At 39.7% G+C, this 21,884-nt stretch overlaps 1 protein-coding gene across 1 annotated transcript in view; it reads left to right on the forward strand.

Annotated features, from left to right (window-relative positions):
• The window catches only part of iars1 (isoleucyl-tRNA synthetase 1), a 79,606-nt gene that overhangs the window by 3,318 nt on the left and 54,404 nt on the right, over positions 1 to 21,884 (forward strand). The window contains 11 exon segments of the mRNA XM_016246273.1: positions 102 to 228; positions 3,478 to 3,634; positions 4,020 to 4,139; positions 5,545 to 5,627; positions 7,498 to 7,615; positions 7,689 to 7,836; positions 10,611 to 10,698; positions 12,596 to 12,656; positions 12,919 to 13,014; positions 19,737 to 19,859; positions 21,596 to 21,687. Of these exon segments, the coding sequence (XP_016101759.1) occupies positions 110 to 228; positions 3,478 to 3,634; positions 4,020 to 4,139; positions 5,545 to 5,627; positions 7,498 to 7,615; positions 7,689 to 7,836; positions 10,611 to 10,698; positions 12,596 to 12,656; positions 12,919 to 13,014; positions 19,737 to 19,859; positions 21,596 to 21,687 (1,205 nt within the window). The 5' untranslated portion in view covers positions 102 to 109.

Here is a 21,884-nt window from a genome sequence, read left to right on the forward strand (position 1 = left end):
TGTGTGTGTGTCTCTGTGTCTCTCTCTCTCTCTCTGTGTGTGTGTGTGTGTGTGTGTGTGTGTCTCTCTCTCTGTGTGTGTGTGTGTGTGTGTGTGTGTAGTGCTCAGAATGGTGGAGGTGGTGCCAGAGTCTATCCACTTCCCCTCGGAGGAGGAGCGAATCCTGCAGCTCTGGCTGGACAAGGACTGTTTCCAGGAGTGTCTCAAACAGAGCAAGAACCGGCCCAGGTCTCACTTTACTCTTATTTAACCCTCTATGGTACGAAGTTGCTATATTGCAATAATTAATTTCTACTAATTTCCTTGTTATTCCAAAAAAAAAAAAAAAATACAATATATTGCACAATGGAAATGAATATGGCAGACCTTAACCCTAAAAAGGGCAAAACCATAAAGAGACATCAGAAAATTAATTAATTGCTATTTTCCATCTTATTGGAACTCAAATAATACAATTTCATGCTTTTATTCAAAACTTGACTTTTATATTTGATTGTTAATGTTTGTATCCCCAAGATCGCTCCTTTGGGGGTATAAGTTCACTGAAAACAGAACGCTTGCTTGTTACAGCACTGCTGTAGTTCCTCAACGCTTTGGAACCTAAGCGTGGTCTCTTTTTACCAAGCGTTTCAAAAAAAGAAAGTATAAAAAGTTATAGAAGTTTAAGTAAAGAAGTTTACTAGTAAAGGTAATGTAGTATACATATATAAAATAATTATAAAAAAAAAAATGTTGCACTTAAAATTGCTTTAAAATCAAAGCCATATGTCTAACCAAGTTATGTTCCAAATTTGAAGTTGATATCACCAAAAATTATGGTTCCTGTGAGATTTTGTTTGGGCGCTATACCAAAAATAACCACTGGGTGACACCCAAACTCCATTGAATTTCTTTGATGCAGTTTTCTGTCACAATATCACATCTATTACAAAACAGTCACCAAATATGGAACCTTGACTGTCAGACCTTTCCAACGATATGTGTTTCGTCAAGATTACAAAAAGCTTTTGATTTTCTAAAACACAAGCCACAAAGTCACAGTCTATATGTGTGTGTTTATATCTTGATTTAAAAGTGTGACGTATCCTCTGAGATGCAAACGTTTAGAGACAGATTACAAAAAATGTAAGCATTTAATTTATAAAATGTCAATGTAAACCTAATAAGCTAATGCTGAACAACAGCTTTTTAAACCGGTAAGTCCCCTCCAGCGAGTGTAAATGTGTGAGCTAGATCAAGGTGAGTAGATAAGAGCAGGTTTAAATGCTGTCCGTGAGCTAAACAAAGAATGTATGAACAAAGTCAATATATCTAAATATTCACAACAAACACCCTTTCAACATGAAACCAAGAAACGAGACCTACGCTTTCCCTGCTTCTCAAGTGTTTGTATCCCCCGTCGTAGCTCCTTCAGGGTTAAGGTAGACAATGATGTGCTGTTAAATTAGCTTTGTCTAACATAGTTTTACTGTAAAATGAGAAAATATCAACAGTGGAATTGCAGTAATGTATTTCCCCATTGGGATGTTTTATAGATAGTAGCATCAATAATATGATTGCAGTTATTTATTTATTTGAAGTGTTTATTGTAGGGCTGTCGCAATTCGTCGATTTTATTCGCCTATTCGATTTTTAAAAATACTCGACTAACAAAATATCGGAATTGGCGCATTTCACGGACGAGAATCCATAAAACACATTATTAGACTGTTTCCCAAGGCTGCATGATATAATTAAGCATAATTGTGAATTCACAAATGCTACGATTTAATTAATTATATGCGATGCAGTTCCAATACAGTATATGCGCTTTAATTATTTACATGCGTGTAGGTTAAGTACGTGCGTCACACAAACGTTTACACGTTTTGGTGTCCACATATTGTTTTAATTACAGTGGCTAAAGCATTTCTGTCCTAAACGAATTAAATAAACAATAATAGCGTTCTTTTATAATGACAGTACATTGAAGATTTTACGATAACTATAAATAAAATATATATTAATTACTGCATTTTTTTTTTCAGAAAGATGCAGTGGTAACCTTAACATTTTATTTATTTATTTTTATTTTATTTTATGATTTAACATTTGTAAATGGTCTAAAGTCTGAAAATCTTTTAGAGCTCATAATTTGTTTAAAATATATAACATATTACACATTAATTAATAAATCAGTATATATAAAATTATTTAATTTAAGTGTCATGTTTGTGATTGATTTATTTTTGTTCATGTAAGCTATAGCTTCTGACCTTTAAATCAAAACATACTCATGGCTTTATGGCATCAATTACTGCTTTATTTAATCAGAAACACAGCCTAAATATTATTTGTGCATTTTGCTTTCATTTGATTAGAAATAGGCCAACAGCGCCTCCTACGGAATTAAAGCTCCTTACCCCTTAGTTACACTGCACGCGTCTGCGGCGCATTACGGCTCCGATGCGGCCACTTTTGTCAATGCTTGTGCCGCGGCACGTTTCTGAAGCATCCCAGAAGCGGCTGTCCGCGCTGCTTCGCTAAAGATAGGCACCTAGTGTATTTTTGATGGACACCGTGTCCAAGCCGCACAGCAAATACAAAATAAAAGTAAAAAATCATGGCGATTTCAAAATAAACACCCTTTTGCAGACTCCCAAATGTATTTCACATCACTGTATACTTGTTAAGATGCCAGAAATGGGTGACGAGAGGTTAAAAAACACGCATTGTTATATGACACCACAAATCCTTTTTACAAGGATAATTCCAAAAAGGGTGGAGTTTAATTGCAGGAGTTGTATGAGTGGAATAAACGGAATTAAGCCGGACAAAATGTGAACATTTAGCCAACCATGCTAGAACTCAAGAAAAATCACGTGGTCTGGCGAATCCTGTCGCTTCGCGTCTGAAACGCTCCTGGTGTGAGTTGGCACCGCGTGGAGGACGGAACAAAACCTGGCCGGAGCCATAACGTGCCGCAGACGTGAGCAGTGTAAATAAAGCCCAAAACACACTGCACGATTTTAGCAATCCTATAAGATCACTGCATATCACACTGTGCGACATGGATCTGATAAACTTGGCTGCGACATGTGTGTAGACTGTACGATGATGACACCTATTGACTCGTACGATACGACGCACGTTACTATAAGAGAATAAAAAGTCATCAGCATGCGACTGTCCCGCTTTTAACGTATGTAGAAAACTCTTTTATGAAGTGAACTCACTTAAAGAGTTATTTAGCCAGAAAAAGTTTTAGAATTTTAATGTTAATGTAAAAAAAATCTTGTGTAATATACCTTGTGTTTGTTTGTTTGCTGGTTTTTATTGTATTTGTTATACTTGTGTTTTTTTTAATTGTTTTTGCCATGAAAATAGCCTAAGGTGCTGACATGGCATTAAATAAAAATGCACTACTACTACTCAGTTTCAGTTATTGTGTTGAGTTTTGTCGTCTGTGCTGATGTGTGGCGTGTGTTTGTGCATCAGGTTCACGTTCTACGACGGGCCGCCCTTCGCCACCGGCCTACCTCACTACGGACACATCCTAGCTGGAACCATCAAGGACATCGTGACCAGGTTTGCTCATCAGAACGGCTTCCACGTGGAGCGCAGGTTCGGCTGGGACTGTCACGGCCTGCCCGTGGTGAGAATCAATCACCGTCACACACATAGAATGTAAATTATATAATAAATAAAAAGAAAACGGGTAGAATAGAGCAAGCTAGTGTTAGAGGTCTTTTTTGTTTTTTGTTAATTGTGTAATAAATAAAAAGTAAGCAAACAGAATACAAAAAGATTAGAAAATCTACTGCTTTTTTAAAGAAAACAAGCAGTTCGTAAATGAATGGAGTGCAAGTTTAAAAGGGGCAAGTTTTTTTTTTTTTTTAAGAATAGAATTAGAATAGAGTGCTAGAGTTAGAGGGTCAAATAAAGATGGAAGAAATAACGCTTTTTCAACCCTAAACCCTAAAAAGGCTTTTAGACAAGCTTACATGTTTTCTCATAAAGAACATGTTGTTGTTCTTCAGGAATATGAGATCGATAAAGCGCTGAATATCCGAGGACCGGAGGATGTGGCTAAGATGGGCATAGCGGAGTACAACAAGCAGTGCAGGAGCATCGTCATGAGATACGCTAACGAGTGGGAGGTACGTGAGTGTGAGTGTGTGTCTGTGTAATTGTGTGAGAGAGTGTGTGTGTGTGTGAGAGAGTGTGTGTGTGTCTGTGTAATTGTGTGAGAGAGTGTGTGTGTGTGTGTGAGAGTGTGTGTGTGAGAGAGAGTGTGTGTGTGTGTAGAGAGAGAGAGAGAGAGTGTGTGTGTGTGTGTGTGAGAGAGAGAGATTGTGTGTGTGTGTGTGTGTGAGAGAGAGAGGGTCAGTTAACAGAGCCTGAGTAACATTCAATTAGTACAGCTAAAAATGAGTGTCTTTTTCAATAAAAGAGATGCTCTAATAACAACATTAGTCTTGTACAACAGAAAAAAATCCTCTCTCATTTAAAAAAGCGCAGTTACACTTCAGCACTTTCTTTGGCAGTGAACTATAAACACACAAGACTGATTGGTCATCATGATAGAGACTGATGAGACTCATTCAGTCCGAGAGAGAGAGCTCTTACTGTACACCTTATTTAATAATTAGTGCTGGGCAACGATTAATCGCGATCACATCCAAAATAAGTTTTTGTGTGCATAATATGTGTGTGTGTACTGTGTGTATATTTATTGTGCATGCATGTACATGCATGTATATATTTAAGAAAAAATGGTTACGTTTATATATTAAATATAATTATATAAAATATAAATGTATATACATGTAAATATTTTCAAAATATATACTGTATGTGTGTGCATTTACATATACATAATAAATATACACAGTACACATATATTATATACTGTAAACAAAAACTTTTATTTTGGATGCAATTAATCGTTGGCCAGCACTATTAATAATTGTTCTGACTGTAAAATAATAGGCAAGTCTGCACCTCAACAGCAACAACAGCGATACAGAGGAATGATATTGTTGGAATCACTGTCGGGGTGATTTTTTTTTTTTTCCAGCTGATGAACGATAAAAACAGCCAATCAGAAACCATCCTGCTTTAAAGAGCTTTTAAAGCAGCAGACGACAAAACTGCCGAGTGCCTATAATAACCTGAATATCATCATCTGCTGGTGTGGACGCTGATATAGTTATCGTTATCTTTATAGTTATTGCTCTTGGTGTGAATGAGCCTTTACACATCAATAGACAGAATAAACCTCTCATGGATTGAAAAACAGATTTCAGAAAACAGCTAGTTAATTTCTCCATTGGTAACATCAATGTCACTAGTCCTCGAGTGTCGTGATTTTAGTCCTGCAGCTTATTTGATCAGAGAGATGTCCTTTCGGAAGCTCATACAGCACGTGAGTCATGTGACCGGATGTTATTTATAGAGACCTGTTTTTTCAACATTGTGTGTCTGGCTTAAGTGCTGCAGTTGGGTTTAGATGAGTGTTATTATGATTGTTGTGATTGATGATTGTGACTCTGTGCACACCAGACGTCGGTGAGACGAATGGGCCGCTGGATTGACTTCAGGAACGACTATAAGACGCTGTACCCGTGGTTCATGGAGACCGTGTGGTGAGATCACATGCAGCTATAGCCCTGTTCAGACTAAGTGCTTTCTCATGTGGACGTGAGCGGAGAGGCTAGTCAGTGATTTTACAGCGCTGTGCTCCTGTCGCTCCTGTAAAATGTCCAGCTGAATTACCTGCATTTTTCTGACAAACACGAGCTCGCTTCATAATCCAAAAGTCATTTTGTAAATCCTTCCTGACCCGAAAACTCTTCACCAGAATAATACTGCGTCACTGTAAATGCACTGTAAAAATCACCAGGAGTTTACCAACATAACAAACAACACACACTGCTGAGAGTGAATCAAAAGCAAGTTCAGTAGCACAAATAAAACCCACTAGAAGCATGAGCTATTCATGCTGCATTGCATGCTGGGTGCCTTCATATTACATATGCACTGTACAGCAGAAACATAGTATGATGCTGTTTGTTTACAAGATTAGATATCATAGAGATATCAGTTAGATATCATGCAAGTCATGCAATTATTAACCTGGAATATACTGTAATTTCACACTACAATTTTTTACAGTGTACAAAAGAGAACAAAGTTATGTAAACCTTTGAAATGGCCCAGTATTATTGCATAATCGATTTTACATAATACATTTTATTTGTATATGAATGTATATAAAATACATTTTAAACATGTAAATTGCAGGCCAGAATTAAACGGCTGGTGTCGTCTGGCCAGAGGAGAACAGCACATTATTTCTGTTTAATACTGTAAAGCTTCCTTGAAACACAATCTGCATTGTAAAAAGTGCTATATATATATTATATATTTATATAAATAATGGTGACTTGACTTGACAAATACATACATACATAGTACATAATAATACATAGTTAATTAAAAAGTTATTAAATTGTATTATTATAAAAGCCACCTTATGTGCAATTTAAATATTTAGTTTGCATTATATTACCAGCTATTATGTATTATGTACCAGCTAACAGGGTTGAGTTTATTACAGCATTAGTTGTGAGATTTGTTTGCTTGAGAAAGATGGACTGCACCTGATTCCTGTAGATCATAACGAACCGATACTGAATCAGGATTAGGGCTGTCCAAAAAAAAAATTGAGTTTTGAATATTCGTCGAATTTAAAATAAAAATCCCAAAAAAGTAGCATTTGAATTGTTGGTGTGCATCAGGCAGCTTTATCAGCGGTGCACGAGATGCGATGACGATAGCCTTTCCAGCTGAAGCCACTAGATGCGGCGCTGCGATGCTGTTGTTCATTCAAAATACTGCGGGAAAAGAGAACATCGATGCGGAGATCATCTTGTTTACGTCAAAACTGAAACCAAGCCGTTCACACCGAACGCATATTTAGCACATTTTCTAGAGGGACATCTATCAGCTTTGCACTCGCGTCTCGCACAAAAGAGCCGCATGTTTAGAAAGCCATGTAAAATTAATGCAAGTTCAACTTTTAAAAAACACTTCTCGAGATTTTATAGCGTTTTTTCCGCATCTCATGCTTTTAAATAAAGAAAGCACTCTTTGTGATTGGTTTTCGGTCCTTTGTATTAAACTATACATGCATACATGATGCTGTTTTGTTTATAGTTGTTTAAGCAACTTAATTAATTATATATGGTTTATAAACATTATTTTAAACATGATGCACTTTTTTCAAAGATGGTCATGTTATTTTATTGCTTTGAATAATCGTGCATTAGTGATATTTTGCTTGATGCGCCCTCAGGAGAGAAGCCAAACGCTGTTTCCCCCCCTTTTTAAATTCGTTAAATTAAATTCGTTAAATTAAAGTACAAAATTCGAATGTAGTTTTTCAGCCATTTTGACAGCCGTACTCAGGATTGGAGTGCAGCGGTGCATGCTGGGTGCTGTGCTGTGTTTCAGGTGGGTGTTTAAGCAGCTGTATGAGAAGGGTCTGGTCTACAGAGGGGTGAAGGTCATGCCGTTCTCCACCGCCTGCAACACGCCGCTCTCCAACTTCGAGGCCCATCAGAACTACAAGGTGATTGGGTTCCTGAGCTCCTGTGCTCCTCAGCGGCGCCTCGGCTCTGACCTCTGACCTCTGACCTCCTCAGGACGTGCAGGACCCGTCTGTGATCGTGACCTTCCCTCTGCTGGAGGACGAGACGGTGAGCTTCCTCGCCTGGACCACCACGCCGTGGACCCTGCCCAGCAACCTGGCCCTCTGCGTCAGCCCCGACTTCATCTACGTCAAGGTCAAAGGTGCGCTTCACCTCTCATTAACGATCGTTTTAGGGATGCACCGAAATGAAAGTTCATTTGCAAAAACCGATAAACGCCACTTTAAAAAAAAAAAAAAAGCTGATTGCCGTGCATAAGTCTCCACAGTGCGCTCTGAACCCTAAACACGTTTTGTCAAAAAAGCCGGTTTTGTCCACTTTTAAGGCATCGCGAGTTCACGTTTTACTGCAGAAGCCGACAAGCGCCTTGTTGTATTTGAACAGAAGCCGATAAATCCATTTCAGCCAATCAGCGCGCTGTATTCAGGTCCGGTGACAAGGCCACTTTCACTTTAAGACGTGCTAGCTGAGAGGAGTTTCGTGATCGAGGATCATTTCGACAAACTTGATGAACCTGTAATGTCTTCTTCAGGGAGAAAAAGGAAAATAAAAGCTGAAAGGTTTTCACGGAAGCTTGCAAAAGCAGCACGTTACAATAGTGAGGGAAAAGCTCTGTGTATTGCGTGTAATCACATCCATACAGTTTATGATCACAACAACAACAACGTTTGTCAGGCGTCTACATTATCATCTGAGGAGATTACAAAGATTAAACCAGTGTTTTTTAAACTCTAAAACATGAAATGTGGAGTTATCTGCTTTTGCTATAAAACAAACTTTTAATATGTAAGAAAAACATGCTTTCAATTAACTTTAATTTAGTAAATTACCTGTATTTGTTTAAGTTATTACTTGATCAAAACATCCCAACTGCAGTTTGATTGATATTACTTGGAATGCGCAATAAAAAAAACGTGATTTCTGAAAAAAAAATCGGTTATCGGTTATTGCAAATGAACTCTTCAAATGAAACACTGGGCCGAATACCGAACACGGTTTCTCGTGTATTTTTCCACCATAGTAAAAAGCTAAATTTGGGTATTTAATTTATGCAGTTTTGTCTGGCTTTTCAAAGAAACATCAATTACAAAACAACAATTTAAAAAATATTTACTTAACACTGAACATTTGTTTTAACATTCTAGCAGACATTATACCAACAACGCACAATTTCACTTAAAATTAATAAGTTAGTAAAATAATATTTTTTTGGCCATTTTTGAGACCCCCTCCTTGAATCAGGCATGCAAACAAAAAGTCACATAGCATTTCATTTAAGTTAATAAAGTTAGTAAAGTTAGTTTATTATAGAATGCAATTTACATGTTTGCATACAATATATATATATATATATTTTTTTTTTTTGGAGTGTTGATTATTATATTTAAAAATAAATAGTTAATTTTACGTTTGGGCTCTGTTGTTAATTCTAACCTTACAGTAATGTAAAAGGGCTATCTATAGTTTGCAGCATGAACTGAAGTAGATTTTTTTATTATAATTGATTTATTTAAAGAAAGAGCAATTTGTTCAGTAAACCACTGCTTAATACGGTTTTCCCCCCGCTGTACCGTGACGTCAAAGCTGAAGTATGACCTTACAGCCCTAGTATTCAGACTTGTCCCAAACCTTGTAGAAAATGAATATAAGATATGACGGTGAAAGCAATAGTGAGCTTGACCTCCTGAGGTTGGCTTTTCTGTAGTATCTGGCCATCTGTGGATGCCTTCACTGCAGAAACCTCAAATCAGCTCACTTAAAAAGAGCCTGCTCTGTAAACGTATCTCCTCTGAAGATCCTGAGTAAAAGCTTGACCCAGTTAGAGCGGCGTGTGCGGCGGCAGACAGGGGGCGCTGTGAGTCCTTCATTAGCTCGGCCGTCTGCTGCAGGAGAGAGACGCACTGAATACCAATGACGCTCCGCACAGTCCTTTCTCAGCCTGCCGTCTCTTACTCACAATACTCTTAAACGCTCCTCTTTCAGGGTCTTTCAGTCCCATTGTAATGTGCTTTGAGCTGCTGCTGGAGAGACTTGTATTACTGTTAGACTACATGTTATCTCTCCACAGACACAGCTGGCACATCTTACCCCACGGCGAGCTAACTTAACAATATATCATCACCGTATAACACAAAAATGCAGAAATATGCATCATGTGTGGGCCTAGTTCAACCAAAATGAAAGTTTTGACATTTAATTTTGATTCATGTTCAGATTTGAGCTTCCATTTTTATTATTAATAAGTTCAAATGAAATGCATTGTTTAATAAAATAGAATATGTTCAAATGTTAAATTAGTGAATATTAAGCTGCAAAAACATAATATTTGAACACTGATAATACTAAGAACATTATTAATAATTGATCACAAAAAATAATTGGTAATAGAGCAACAAATCAGCATGATTTCTGAAGATCATGTGACACTGAAGACTGGAGTAATGATGCTGGAAATACAGCTGCACATCACAGAAATACATTACAGTTTAACACATTCACAGAGAAAACAGCTGATTTAAGTTGTAATAATATTTCACATTTTTTAATGCATTTGCTCTATTTTTGATCAGATTGATGCAGTCTTTGGGGAGCAGAAGAGACTTCATTCAAAAACATAAAAAATGGTGCAGGTTTCACCATTAAACCAACAGTTAGTCGTTTTCGCATTAACAAGCAAAAAAAGTGAAAAGCTTTAGTGAAGGTGAAAAGTTCATTAAGGTTGTTGAAATGACACGTTTATCTAGCATGAAGCCGACATCTGAGCACATGTGAGATACAATAATGTGCTTGTGTTCTAGATATGAAATTGGAAAAAAAGTGTGTAAATGTACAGTTTTATTTCTTGTGCTGCTGTGTCTTGTTGTCTTGGTTAAATCTGTCATGTGCTGGTGAGAGTCTCTCCTCTGTGTCTGTCAGATAACAGCTCGCAGCAGGTGTACATCATGATGGAGGCCAGACTCGTCGCTCTCTTCAAATCTGACTCGGAGTACACCATCCTGGACAAGTGAGTTTACCGCCGCTGATTAGCACAGAAGCGCGCGATGCAATGTCGTGGTCAGTTAAGTCATGAAGTTACCAAAAAGGCGATTAAAGCTGCTTTAAAACTGTGCATGCATGTAATATATTTTATATGAGTCACATTTAAGAACATGTCTCTGAAATGGTTTTCAAAACTGACCTGGAGCCCAGCACTGTCTCTCTCATCTAACACACCCGATTTAACTCGTCAGCTCATTAATGGAGACCTGAAGTGGGTCAGAAAAGAGTCGAGAGAAAATATGATGCTTGTCAGATCCGCGTCACGTTCAGCAGCGGCAGCTCTTAAAGTAATAGCAGTCAAAATAACCTGATAACCAGCTGCTGTGATGTCTGTTAATCAAAGGAAAAAGAAAAAAAAGGAAATAAAGAACTTTTATAGCTGTAAGGAATCATCTGTATTTAATTTAGAATTTAGTGTTTGATAACTTCAATTTATGTATACTTCTGCTGAAGGGCACAGGTAAATATGACATTTATTATAATGGGTTTATATGAAGATTGTTTTAAGTTCACTTAAATTTTAAAGTCTAATAAATGATAAAATTGAAAGCTCTGAATTATACTGTAATGTTGAATGGCTATAGTCAATGGTTAAATATTAGGGGCAAAAAACTATTTTATAGAGACCTCAGTAGTGTTGGTATCAGTGATACTGGCCTTCAGTCATAAAAAAAAGATGCCATTAAACAAATGTTAAAAATAATTTGTTGTTTGTACGTTAATTTGATGATTGAATGGGAAATTATTGCAATTTAAAAACTTTAATGTTAGGTGGGATTAATCGTGATTAATGTGCGAATAATTAGTTTATTTTTATCGATTGACAGCACTAGTATATATATATATATATGTATATGTATATGTATATGTGTGTATATACACACACACACACACACACACACATATATATATATATATATATATATACGGGTAAGGTCTAGGAAAGCACCTGAAATCTGCAGTTTTACCTAAAATGTAAAATAGTGCAGTGAGTCCTGAGGGTTGTGTGTGTGTGTTTCTCTGAGCAGTGTGCTGGGCTGATAACAGTAAGCTGAGGTATTGTGGGATTAGTCCTGAGCCGAACTGCTATTATCGATTAATATCTCTCTGCTTTTGATTAATGTTCTTCAGCAGAAGGTGATGTGCCTGGAATGAGAAGCACGAGTAGAGTTGATTTCACTGCACTTCCTGATGTTTGCATAAAAACAATGCATTTACTCACTCTCGTGTTGTTGCAAACCTGCGTGACTTCATCTGTGCAACACAAAAGACGACATTCCAGCTTCCAGCTTCAAAAACAAAGCTATAGCAATATTAATGAAGCAATTAAACAATTTATTAGACAGATCAAACTTAACAGAGTGATTTGCCCAATCAGACCTAGAAGATCTAGTGTGTGTTGAACATGCTGCACATGTCATATGCTTTTTTTTTTTTTTTTAAAGCTTGAAGGCTTCGGTCCCCTTCTGCTTTCATTATATGGATGAGAGCAGCATGAACATTCTTCACAAGTGCTCCCTTTGTGTTCCACAGAAGAAAGTCATACGGTTTTGGAGCAACATAATGATTAATTGAAGTCTGAATTGATATTGTAAATGTGACAATGGTTCAGAAACAGGATGTGTGTTCTCTGGCTTACAAACCGCCTGAGACTGTCTGTTCATAACCCGAGTAACAGTTTGAGTTAAATTCCCACCTGCTTCTTCTGTATTGATCAATCGTAGACCCTTGTAAATGTTCATATTCTCAAAGGTCAAGGAGAGTTTTGGCATTATTGCCTTATGTTTCAGCTCCTTCAGTAGTTCTCTAACCGCTCCGTGGTTGTAGTTCAGTGTTGATAAAGTGTGTTTTTGTCTTTATAGATTTCCTGGCAAGACCCTGAAGGGCAAAAAATACAAGCCTCTGTTTGAGTACTTCATCAAGGTAAACATTGTAATGCTGCGTCACTGCAGATTGATTCACAGTTGCTGACCGTTTCATACTCTCACATTTCTTTAAGGAGAACAGAGATGACAGAATGCTGAGACTTATGTATCTGAAAAATATTTTAGCGTTAAATGAAATGGATCTGTGGGTAAATCTGCTTCTTCTGATGTCGTCATTAGTCGCACAAGTGTTTCTGGGTAAAGCATTTCATCTTCTGATGTCAGAAGTGGTCTTGATGAACGCTTGTTTTTCTTCTCAGTGTAAGGAGAGCGGTGCGTTCTCGGTGGTGGTGGATAACTATGTGCGTGATGATGACGGGACAGGAGTGGTCCATCAGGCCCCATACTTTGGAGCTGTAAGTCACATCTTCATTCTGCTTTCATTAAATTGTGTCCTTCAGGGATTTTGGGTAATGTTGCTTTATAAAGTGGTTTGAGATCTGTCTGTCTGTCTGTCGTCTGTCGTCTGTCTGTCTGTCGTCTGTCGTCTGTCTGTCTGTCGTCTGTCGTCTGTCGTCTGTCTGTCTGTCTGTCTGTCTGTCTGTCTGTTGTCTATCTGTCTGTCTGTCGTCTATCTGTCTGTCTGTCTGTCGTCTGTCTGTCTGTCTGTCTGTCGGCTGTCGTCTATCTGTCTGTCGTCTATCTGTCTGTCGTCTATCTGTCTGTCTGTCTCTCTGTCTGTCGTCTATCTGTCTGTCGTCTGTCTTGTCTCTCTGTCTCTCTTGTCTGTCTATCATCTGTCTGTCTGTATCTATCTGTCTGTCTATCTGTCGTCTATCTGTCTGTCTGTCTATCTGTTGTCTCTCTGTCTGTCTATCATCTATCTGTCTATCATCTGTCTGTCATCTGTCTGTCTATCATCTGTCTATCTGTCTGTCTGTCTATCTAACTTTCTGTCTATCTGTCTGTCTGTCTATCGTCTATCTGTATGTCTGTCTATCTGTCTGTCTGTCTGTTGTCTATCTGTCTGTCTGTCTGTCTGTCGTCTGTCTGTCTGTCGTCTATCTGTCTGTCTGTCTATCTATCTATCTTTCTGTCGTCTGTCTGTCTGTCGTCTATCTGTCTGTCTGTCTATCTGTCTGTCTGTCTGTTATCTGTCTGTCGTCTATCTGTCTGTCTGTCTTTCTGTATGTCTGTCTGTCTGTCTGTCTGTCGTCTGTCTGTCTGTCTGTCGTCTATCTGTCTGTCGTCTATCTGTCTGTCTGTCTGTCTGTCTGTCTGTCTGTCTATCTGTCTGTCTGTCTATCTATCTATCTTTCTGTCGTCTGTCTGTCTGTCGTCTATCTGTCTGTCTGTCTATCTGTCTGTCTGTCTGTTATCTGTCTGTCGTCTATCTGTCTGTCTGTCTTTCTGTAATTTTATTTGGTTACAAATAAATATCTTGAGATGCAAATTGAACATATGAAGTCTTGTTTTATAAAAAAAGAGCAAAATTAAGTGAGTTTGTGCTTTAAAAAATAACAAATATCTGTCAGTGGGGAATTTAAACTTTTTTCCCTTTGAATTAAATTGATTTGTCCAAGCCCACTGGCCGATGTTTGTTCTTGTTTTAATGAAAAACTCACAAAAAATTTTAACAATTTCTCATAAAACAAGACTTATCTTATATCTTCTCCAGTAAATGTATCTTGATTTAAGAATCTTTAAACGTTTGCCATGGGAAACGAGACAAAAATCCTGATGAAGAGCAAGACTTTCTTCAGTGGGATTAAAAGTGTCAGTAAAAAGCGGTTTCATATTCGTAGTGGTTGAGAGCAGAGATATGCAAGCCATAAGCTGATGTATTGTTATCCATTCAATTTAATTCTCAAGTTTTCTTTATTTGGTCTTAAAGTCCTAAATTTACATTCATAAAACCTGCAGAAACCCTGTTTGAGAACAACACAGAATACTTAGCACTGACTACAGTAAATTGAGTTTGAATAATTACAATTAGCAGTAATAATAATAATGTCAATAATATTAAAAATATTAATACTACTAATAAAAGTAATGACCAATAAATGACCTCTTCTGCACATACATCGTGATTGCTTAAAATCTTCCATCTGTGCATTTGAGATGAGTTAATTCACATGTCTGGGTGCATTCTCAACAGAGCTGTGAAAACATTCGTTTCAGTTTTATTTCATTTGTAAGAAAACACCATGCATGAAACAGATCCAAGACATCCTTGAACAGTCCCTGTCAGGACAATGACTGAAGAAAGTTTTAGGGGCATCAAATAAGCCTTAAAGCAGAGTTGAAGTGCTTTATTAAAAAGAGTGGCTGGAAGAAGCTTTTGGTGAGAAACTCATTTCAAATTTCAGCCTGAAGGCATGTGAGCATCTCAAGCACCATTCCATCTAATGAGAGTAAAGTGAACTCTGGTCCTCATCTCTGTGTTGAATGTTTGATGCAGACCAGCCTCACATCAGCATCACCTTGAGGTTCCTCTCTGTGCCAGAGACAGAAGAACTTGTGAAGGTAGAAGGACAAGCAGATGATGCTAAACACTGAACAATCCTGCTGTTAGCCACATGAGCTCAAGGACTTACAATGATTTATTATGGGAGAGCAAGCAGTACTTAAAGTATAGGACACACAAATGTCCTGGAGTCCTCGGACTTAACTGCACTAAAGCATCTGTTATATAGATCACTATTACTTCAGATTAATGATCCGATCAAACCTCTAAAAGGCAGTATTAAAGTTGAGAGTGTATCATCCTGCAGTGTTTGTGCACCAAACGAATGAATGGTTCCTCAAATCATGTGTCTTGTTCAGGACATGTGTGTTGTTACTTTGCAAATTGATCCAGAACACCCTAGCAATTAAGGTTGGGAATCGAAACTTTATTCCAATTCCAGAATCAGATACTTAAGTTCAGGAATCGGATACTTGTTCTAAAATTAAAATTCAGATTCCGCCTATCGATTCCTTTTTTCTTCATCTGTGAGGACCCGACCTAGCGATCTGCCAGGACCTTGCTCACTTATCTAAACGCTCCAATGTTTGGGTACACTTGCGTTTAGAGTCTGAAAAAGCTAAGTATAATATTTGTGATAAGCTAAACATGTTGCGAGAGAGGTGTAACCACCAACATGACAAAAAAAGCACTTTATTTTAACAGATTGTTAAAGATTGCGAACATTATTCAAACACCAACATGATTCAATTCCTAAATTACAATGATTCATCGGTTTCATTCATGAACCTTTGATGTGTGCGATCACGCCTGTGCAGCGAATGATCACATCAGTCTGATTTGAACATTTAAACCTGCGTTTGCTTTGCCACTGACCTGAAGAGAGCAGCTGTCATGTATATGAATGAAACCGCTTCACAGTCTTTTCAACCACACATTATGACTATTTCTGTTACAAACATGCAAATAATCACAGAAGTACTGGGATAACATTTTTTAGTTCGGATATAAACTCTGAATTGTACGTTAGCGATTAAATTAGAGTAGCTAAATCACCTTTTGAAAATAATTTTACACTTCAAATAAAGATTTATCGATTACGTTGTTACGCCAGTAGGTGGCGAAAAGGGGCTGTTAAAATGTCTTGAACCGTTCAAGAGATTCGTTCACAAATGCTTATTTATCCAGTAATGAAACTTTAAATTAATTTTTGAGGGAGCCATTGAATCATTCATTCATAAATTACATGTGCTTTTGTTTAGTTGCCTAATTTTTTTTCTTCAAAATCTTGAGATCACCAGAGTCTCCATTTAAAAAAAAAAAAAACATACAAACTCAGTTTATCCTGAATCATGCAGCTCTTAAATGACTTTTTATGTGGCCAGCTGATTTTTGTTTATGGCATTCAGATGCAACTAAATGTTTTGCAATAATGAGAGACAGAATAAATATGTTTGATATAATTTTTTAATCACATTGGAATTGAAACTGGGAATCGAAAAGAATCTGAATCGGATTTGATCAAATTCAAACAATACCCAACCCTACTAGCAATTGCATAGCTGCTACCAAGACACCACCTGAAATGCCATTTCAACCACCCAGAACACCCTAGCAACATAGCAGTACCTTAGCAACCACCCAAAACTACCCACAACACCTTAGCAACAGATGAGCAACGCCCTGGTAACACCTAGAAGACCAAGAAACTGCATGCCAATGCTTTGGCAATCCCCCAGAACACCCTAGCAACTGCATAGCAGTAGCCTAGCAGCCATGCACATACTCCCTAAAACACCCAAGCAACAGCATAGCAAAACTCTGGCAACCCCCAGGAACACCCTAGTAACTGTATAGCAAAACCCTAACAACCATGGAAACGGCATGACAGCGACCTGGAGGACTCTAGCATGTGCATAGGAAACCCTAGCAACCTTTGAGTACATTTTAAGAACTGCATAGTAGTACCCTAGCAATTAAATAGAAACTACCTAAAACACTTTAGAATCTGAACACCCTTACAAGTGAATAGAAACTCTCTGGCAACTGTTGGGAACACCCTAGCAACTGCAAAACAAGACATGAACAACTTCCAAGAACACCATAGTAACAGCCTGACAATAACCTAGAGGACCTTAGCAACTGCATGGCAACACCCTGGCAATCACCCAAAACACCCTAGCATATCAGTACCCAAGAAACCACCTGAAACACCCTTGAAACTGTGTAGCAAATCTCTGGCAATCACCCAAGAACACCCTAACAACTGCATAGCAACATTTAGCAGCCACATTAAAAGATACCTACAACTCATTAGAAACTGTTAAAACGCAGTTTAGCACCTGAACACCTTAGCAACTGCACAGCAACACTCTGACAAACACCCCGAGAGCACCCTAGCAACTGCACAGCAACACTCTGACAAACACCCCAAGAACACCCTAGCAACTGCACAGCAACACTCTGACAAACACCCCGAGAGCACCCTAGCAACTGCACAGCAACACTCTGACAAACACCCCGAGAGCACCCTAGCAACTGCACAGCAACACTCTGACAAACACCCCGAGAGCACCCTAGCAACTGCACAGCAACACTCTGACAAACACCCCGAGAGCACCCTAGCAACTGCACAGCAACACTCTGACAAACACCCCGAGAGCACCCTAGCAACTGCACAGCAACACTCTGACAAACACCCCGAGAGCACCCTAGCAACTGCACAGCAACACTCTGACAAACACCCCGAGAGCACCCTAGCAACTGCACAGCAACACTCTGACAAACACCCCGAGAGCACCCTAGCAACTGCACAGCAACACTGACAAACCCCCCGAGAACACCCTAGCAACTGCACAGCAACACTCTGACAAACACCCTGAGAACACCCTAGCAACTGCACAGCAACACTCTGGCAAACACCCTAAGAACACCCTATCAACTGCACAGCAGCACTCTGACAAACACCCCGAGAACTCCCTAGCAACTGCACAGCAACACTCTGACAAACACCCTAAGAACACCCTAGCAACTGCACAGCAACACTCTGACAAACACCCCGAGAACACCCTAGCAACTGCACAGCAACACTCTGACAAACACCCCGAGAACACCCTAGCAACTGCACAGCAACACTCTGGCAAACACCCTAAGAACACCCTATCAACTGCACAGCAGCACTCTGACAAACACCCCGAGAACTCCCTAGCAACTGCACAGCAACACTCTGACAAACACCCCGAGAACACCCTAGCAACTGCACAGCAACACTCTGGCAAACACCCTAAGAACACCCTATCAACTGCACAGCAGCACTCTGACAAACACCCCGAGAACTCCCTAGCAACTGCACAGCAACACTCTGACAAACACCCCGAGAACACCCTAGCAACTGCACAGCAACACTCTGGCAAACACCCTAAGAACACCCTATCAACTGCACAGCAGCACTCTGACAAACACCCCGAGAACTCCCTAGCAACTGCACAGCAACACTCTGACAAACACCCCGAGAACACCCTAGCAACTGCACAGCAACACTCTGGCAAACACCCTAAGAACACCCTATCAACTGCACAGCAGCACTCTGACAAACACCCCGAGAACTCCCTAGCAACTGCACAGCAACACTCTGACAAACACCCCGAGAACACCCTAGCAACTGCACAGCAACACTCTGGCAAACACCCTAAGAACACCCTATCAACTGCACAGCAGCACTCTGACAAACACCCCGAGAACTCCCTAGCAACTGCACAGCAACACTCTGACAAACACCCCGAGAACACCCTAGCAACTGCACAGCAACACTCTGGCAAACACCCTAAGAACACCCTATCAACTGCACAGCAGCACTCTGACAAACACCCCGAGAACTCCCTAGCAACTGCACAGCAACACTCTGACAAACACCCCGAGAACACCCTAGCAACTGCACAGCAACACTCTGGCAAACACCCTAAGAACACCCTATCAACTGCACAGCAGCACTCTGACAAACACCCCGAGAACTCCCTAGCAACTGCACAGCAACACTCTGACAAACACCCCGAGAACACCCTAGCAACTGCACAGCAACACTCTGGCAAACACCCTAAGAACACCCTATCAACTGCACAGCAGCACTCTGACAAACACCCCGAGAACTCCCTAGCAACTGCACAGCAACACTCTGACAAACACCCCGAGAACACCCTAGCAACTGCACAGCAACACTCTGGCAAACACCCTAAGAACACCCTATCAACTGCACAGCAGCACTCTGACAAACACCCCGAGAACTCCCTAGCAACTGCACAGCAACACTCTGACAAACACCCCGAGAACACCCTAGCAACTGCACAGCAACACTCTGACAAACACCCTAGCAGCCGCGCAGCAGCAGTGCAGTGAGCTCAGAGGCTGTGGCGGTGAGTTAATGTCAGTGTTGTGTCTGTGCGGTTGTTCACTCAGCGGCAGTCGTTATCAGAGTAGTGTTGAGCAGCTCCTGCAGCCGGAAGCAGTCTTTCTCCTCTGGTTGTTTTGAGCAGGATGTTTGACTCTCCTGTGTGTCGTTGTGTGGAGGTTCATTCCCCAGATGTTCTGTAATTGAGACACAGGAACACACTCATGCTCTGCCGTTCTCAGAAACACAATCCCAGTGTGACGGGTGTTGTGTTCTTCTGTTTGCAGGATGATTACCGCGTCTGTATGGACTATAAGATCATCCAGAGAGACTCGGCTCCCATCTGCCCTGTGGACTCATCCGGCGTCTTCACTGCAGAGGTCACTCACTTCGCCGGGCAGTACGTGAAGGTACGGATGCTGCTGTACACCTCATCAGAGGCTCAAGCGCGCACACTGAGCTCCTTCATGTGTGTGTGTGTGTGTGTGTGTGTGAGAGAGAGAGAGAGAGAGAGTGTGTGTGTGTGTGTGTGTGTCCAGCACTCAGAGCAGCAGTTGAACCTCACACAAATGAAGATGTACTTTAAGGGAACTTGTCTCCAGTGTGGAGGTGTGATGGGTGACAGAGGGACTATGGGAGTGCTGATGTCAGCGCTTTAGCCCAGTGCCAGAGAAACTCCGCTCTGTTTCCCGACTCGAGAATAGCTTTCATCATAGTTCTGCTCTGTCATTTTATATTTCGGCACTCATAGTCAGGTTCTCTTTGCCTAAGCGCTCATTAGCGCTCACACAGCGCTCATACGGTCCACCTGTGTCTTTGAATTAGAGCCGGCAGAGACGGACTCCCTGACAGTTTCATGCATTTACTTTGGAAATATTGAATCGGGGTGTAAATTATCAGTGGGCTTGCTAATTAAGATTTGAAGCCCATCAGTTTGGGGGTCTGAAAAATTATGTAGGCTATGCAAAACAATAGCTCACCCAGAAATTCTGTCATCATTTACTCTCTCGTATCAACCCAAACTAGGGCTGTCAACAGGGCCACCGACACAATAAATAAAAAATATATAGATATTTTTTTCACATACATTAAAATTTTGAAGACATTGTTTCAGCTGGAGGAAAAGATCAGTGAACAGCACATTAGGCTGCAACAAATAAATATAAACCTGCAACACCCTGTTTTACTGTTTATTCCAAAACACAAACCTGTTTTTTTGTTTTCTAGTGCATAACATTCAAATTGTTCCAGTGCTAATCTTACATTTAGTCATTTAGCAGACTCTTTTATTCAAAGCGACTTACAAAATAAAAATTTTCGCATTTTTTTTTGTTTGGTTTTTGTATTTTGAAGAGCATATCCTCTACATTTAATCAATATATGACAAAGATTGAATAAATCCGACTCCAAAATGTTGCCAGTGAAGCGTCACAGATCTTAATTCTGATACCGCAGCAAATGCTAATAGCCTAACTAATATAAAATGAAAGACAAGTAGACCATCTGTAATGAATTAAGAACTAATTAGCAAATTACTAGCAGTAGCACAAATAAATACAATAAAACAAACATATTCATGAAATACAGACATTTGCTTAAATTGCCTACTTAAGCTATTTTCTAGCATTTCTAATAGATCTTGTGCTTCAGATGCTTTTAAAGGTTGTCATGGGGCTTCAGCGTGATTGTGCTGGTTTACTGCTAGTCGGATGAAGAGCGTCACTGGTGATCATAAATGCACGTTGACTCTTGTAAACATTTCATGTAGCACCTTGCAGGTTAAAGTTTTCTCCCAGAGGAATACGAATACCCTTCATAAGGCCTCACAGGTTAAGAAAAGTTTCCTAAAATCGATTATGCATGAGACAGGAAGCCAATTCAGCCCACTCTGCTACAAGGACACGCTGGACACGTTTCCATTAAAGTGAATTAATAAGACTTTTGTTGAAAGGCAGTCAAGGAAAACTGCATGAGTGCTGGGATGTGACCGGCCCCAAAGAGAGCAAATGCTTCATACATTTCTATAACTCCAGAGCTGCTGAAGAAGCTGTAAAGCCAGGCCTTTATTCTTTAATAGTCCCACACTGTCTGCTTGTATGCGCTGCACGCTCTGAGACTTTGTTCTGTCTGTCCTCCATGCTTTCAGGATGCAGACAAAAACATAATCAAGTGGCTGAAGGAGAACGGGCGTCTGGTGAGCTCCAGCTCGTTCAAGCACAGCTACCCGTTCTGCTGGAGGTGAGTGCAGACACGCTTTTACATTTACTCTGCTGTAATGCGCCAGCACACTTACCACTGCTCTGGTGAAATAGTCATTTTAATTTAAACTGAGCACGTTGTTCAAAAGCAAAACAACATTTGTGACCTATAATAAACCTGGCATTGCATATTATGAATATCGTTGGCTTCTGTTTTCGAAGTCATTTTGGAGAAAA

Source organism: Sinocyclocheilus grahami, unplaced genomic scaffold (assembly GCF_001515645.1).
Source record: "Sinocyclocheilus grahami isolate Dianchi unplaced genomic scaffold, SAMN03320097.WGS_v1.1 scaffold792.1, whole genome shotgun sequence".
NCBI lineage: Eukaryota > Metazoa > Chordata > Actinopteri > Cypriniformes > Cyprinidae > Sinocyclocheilus > Sinocyclocheilus grahami.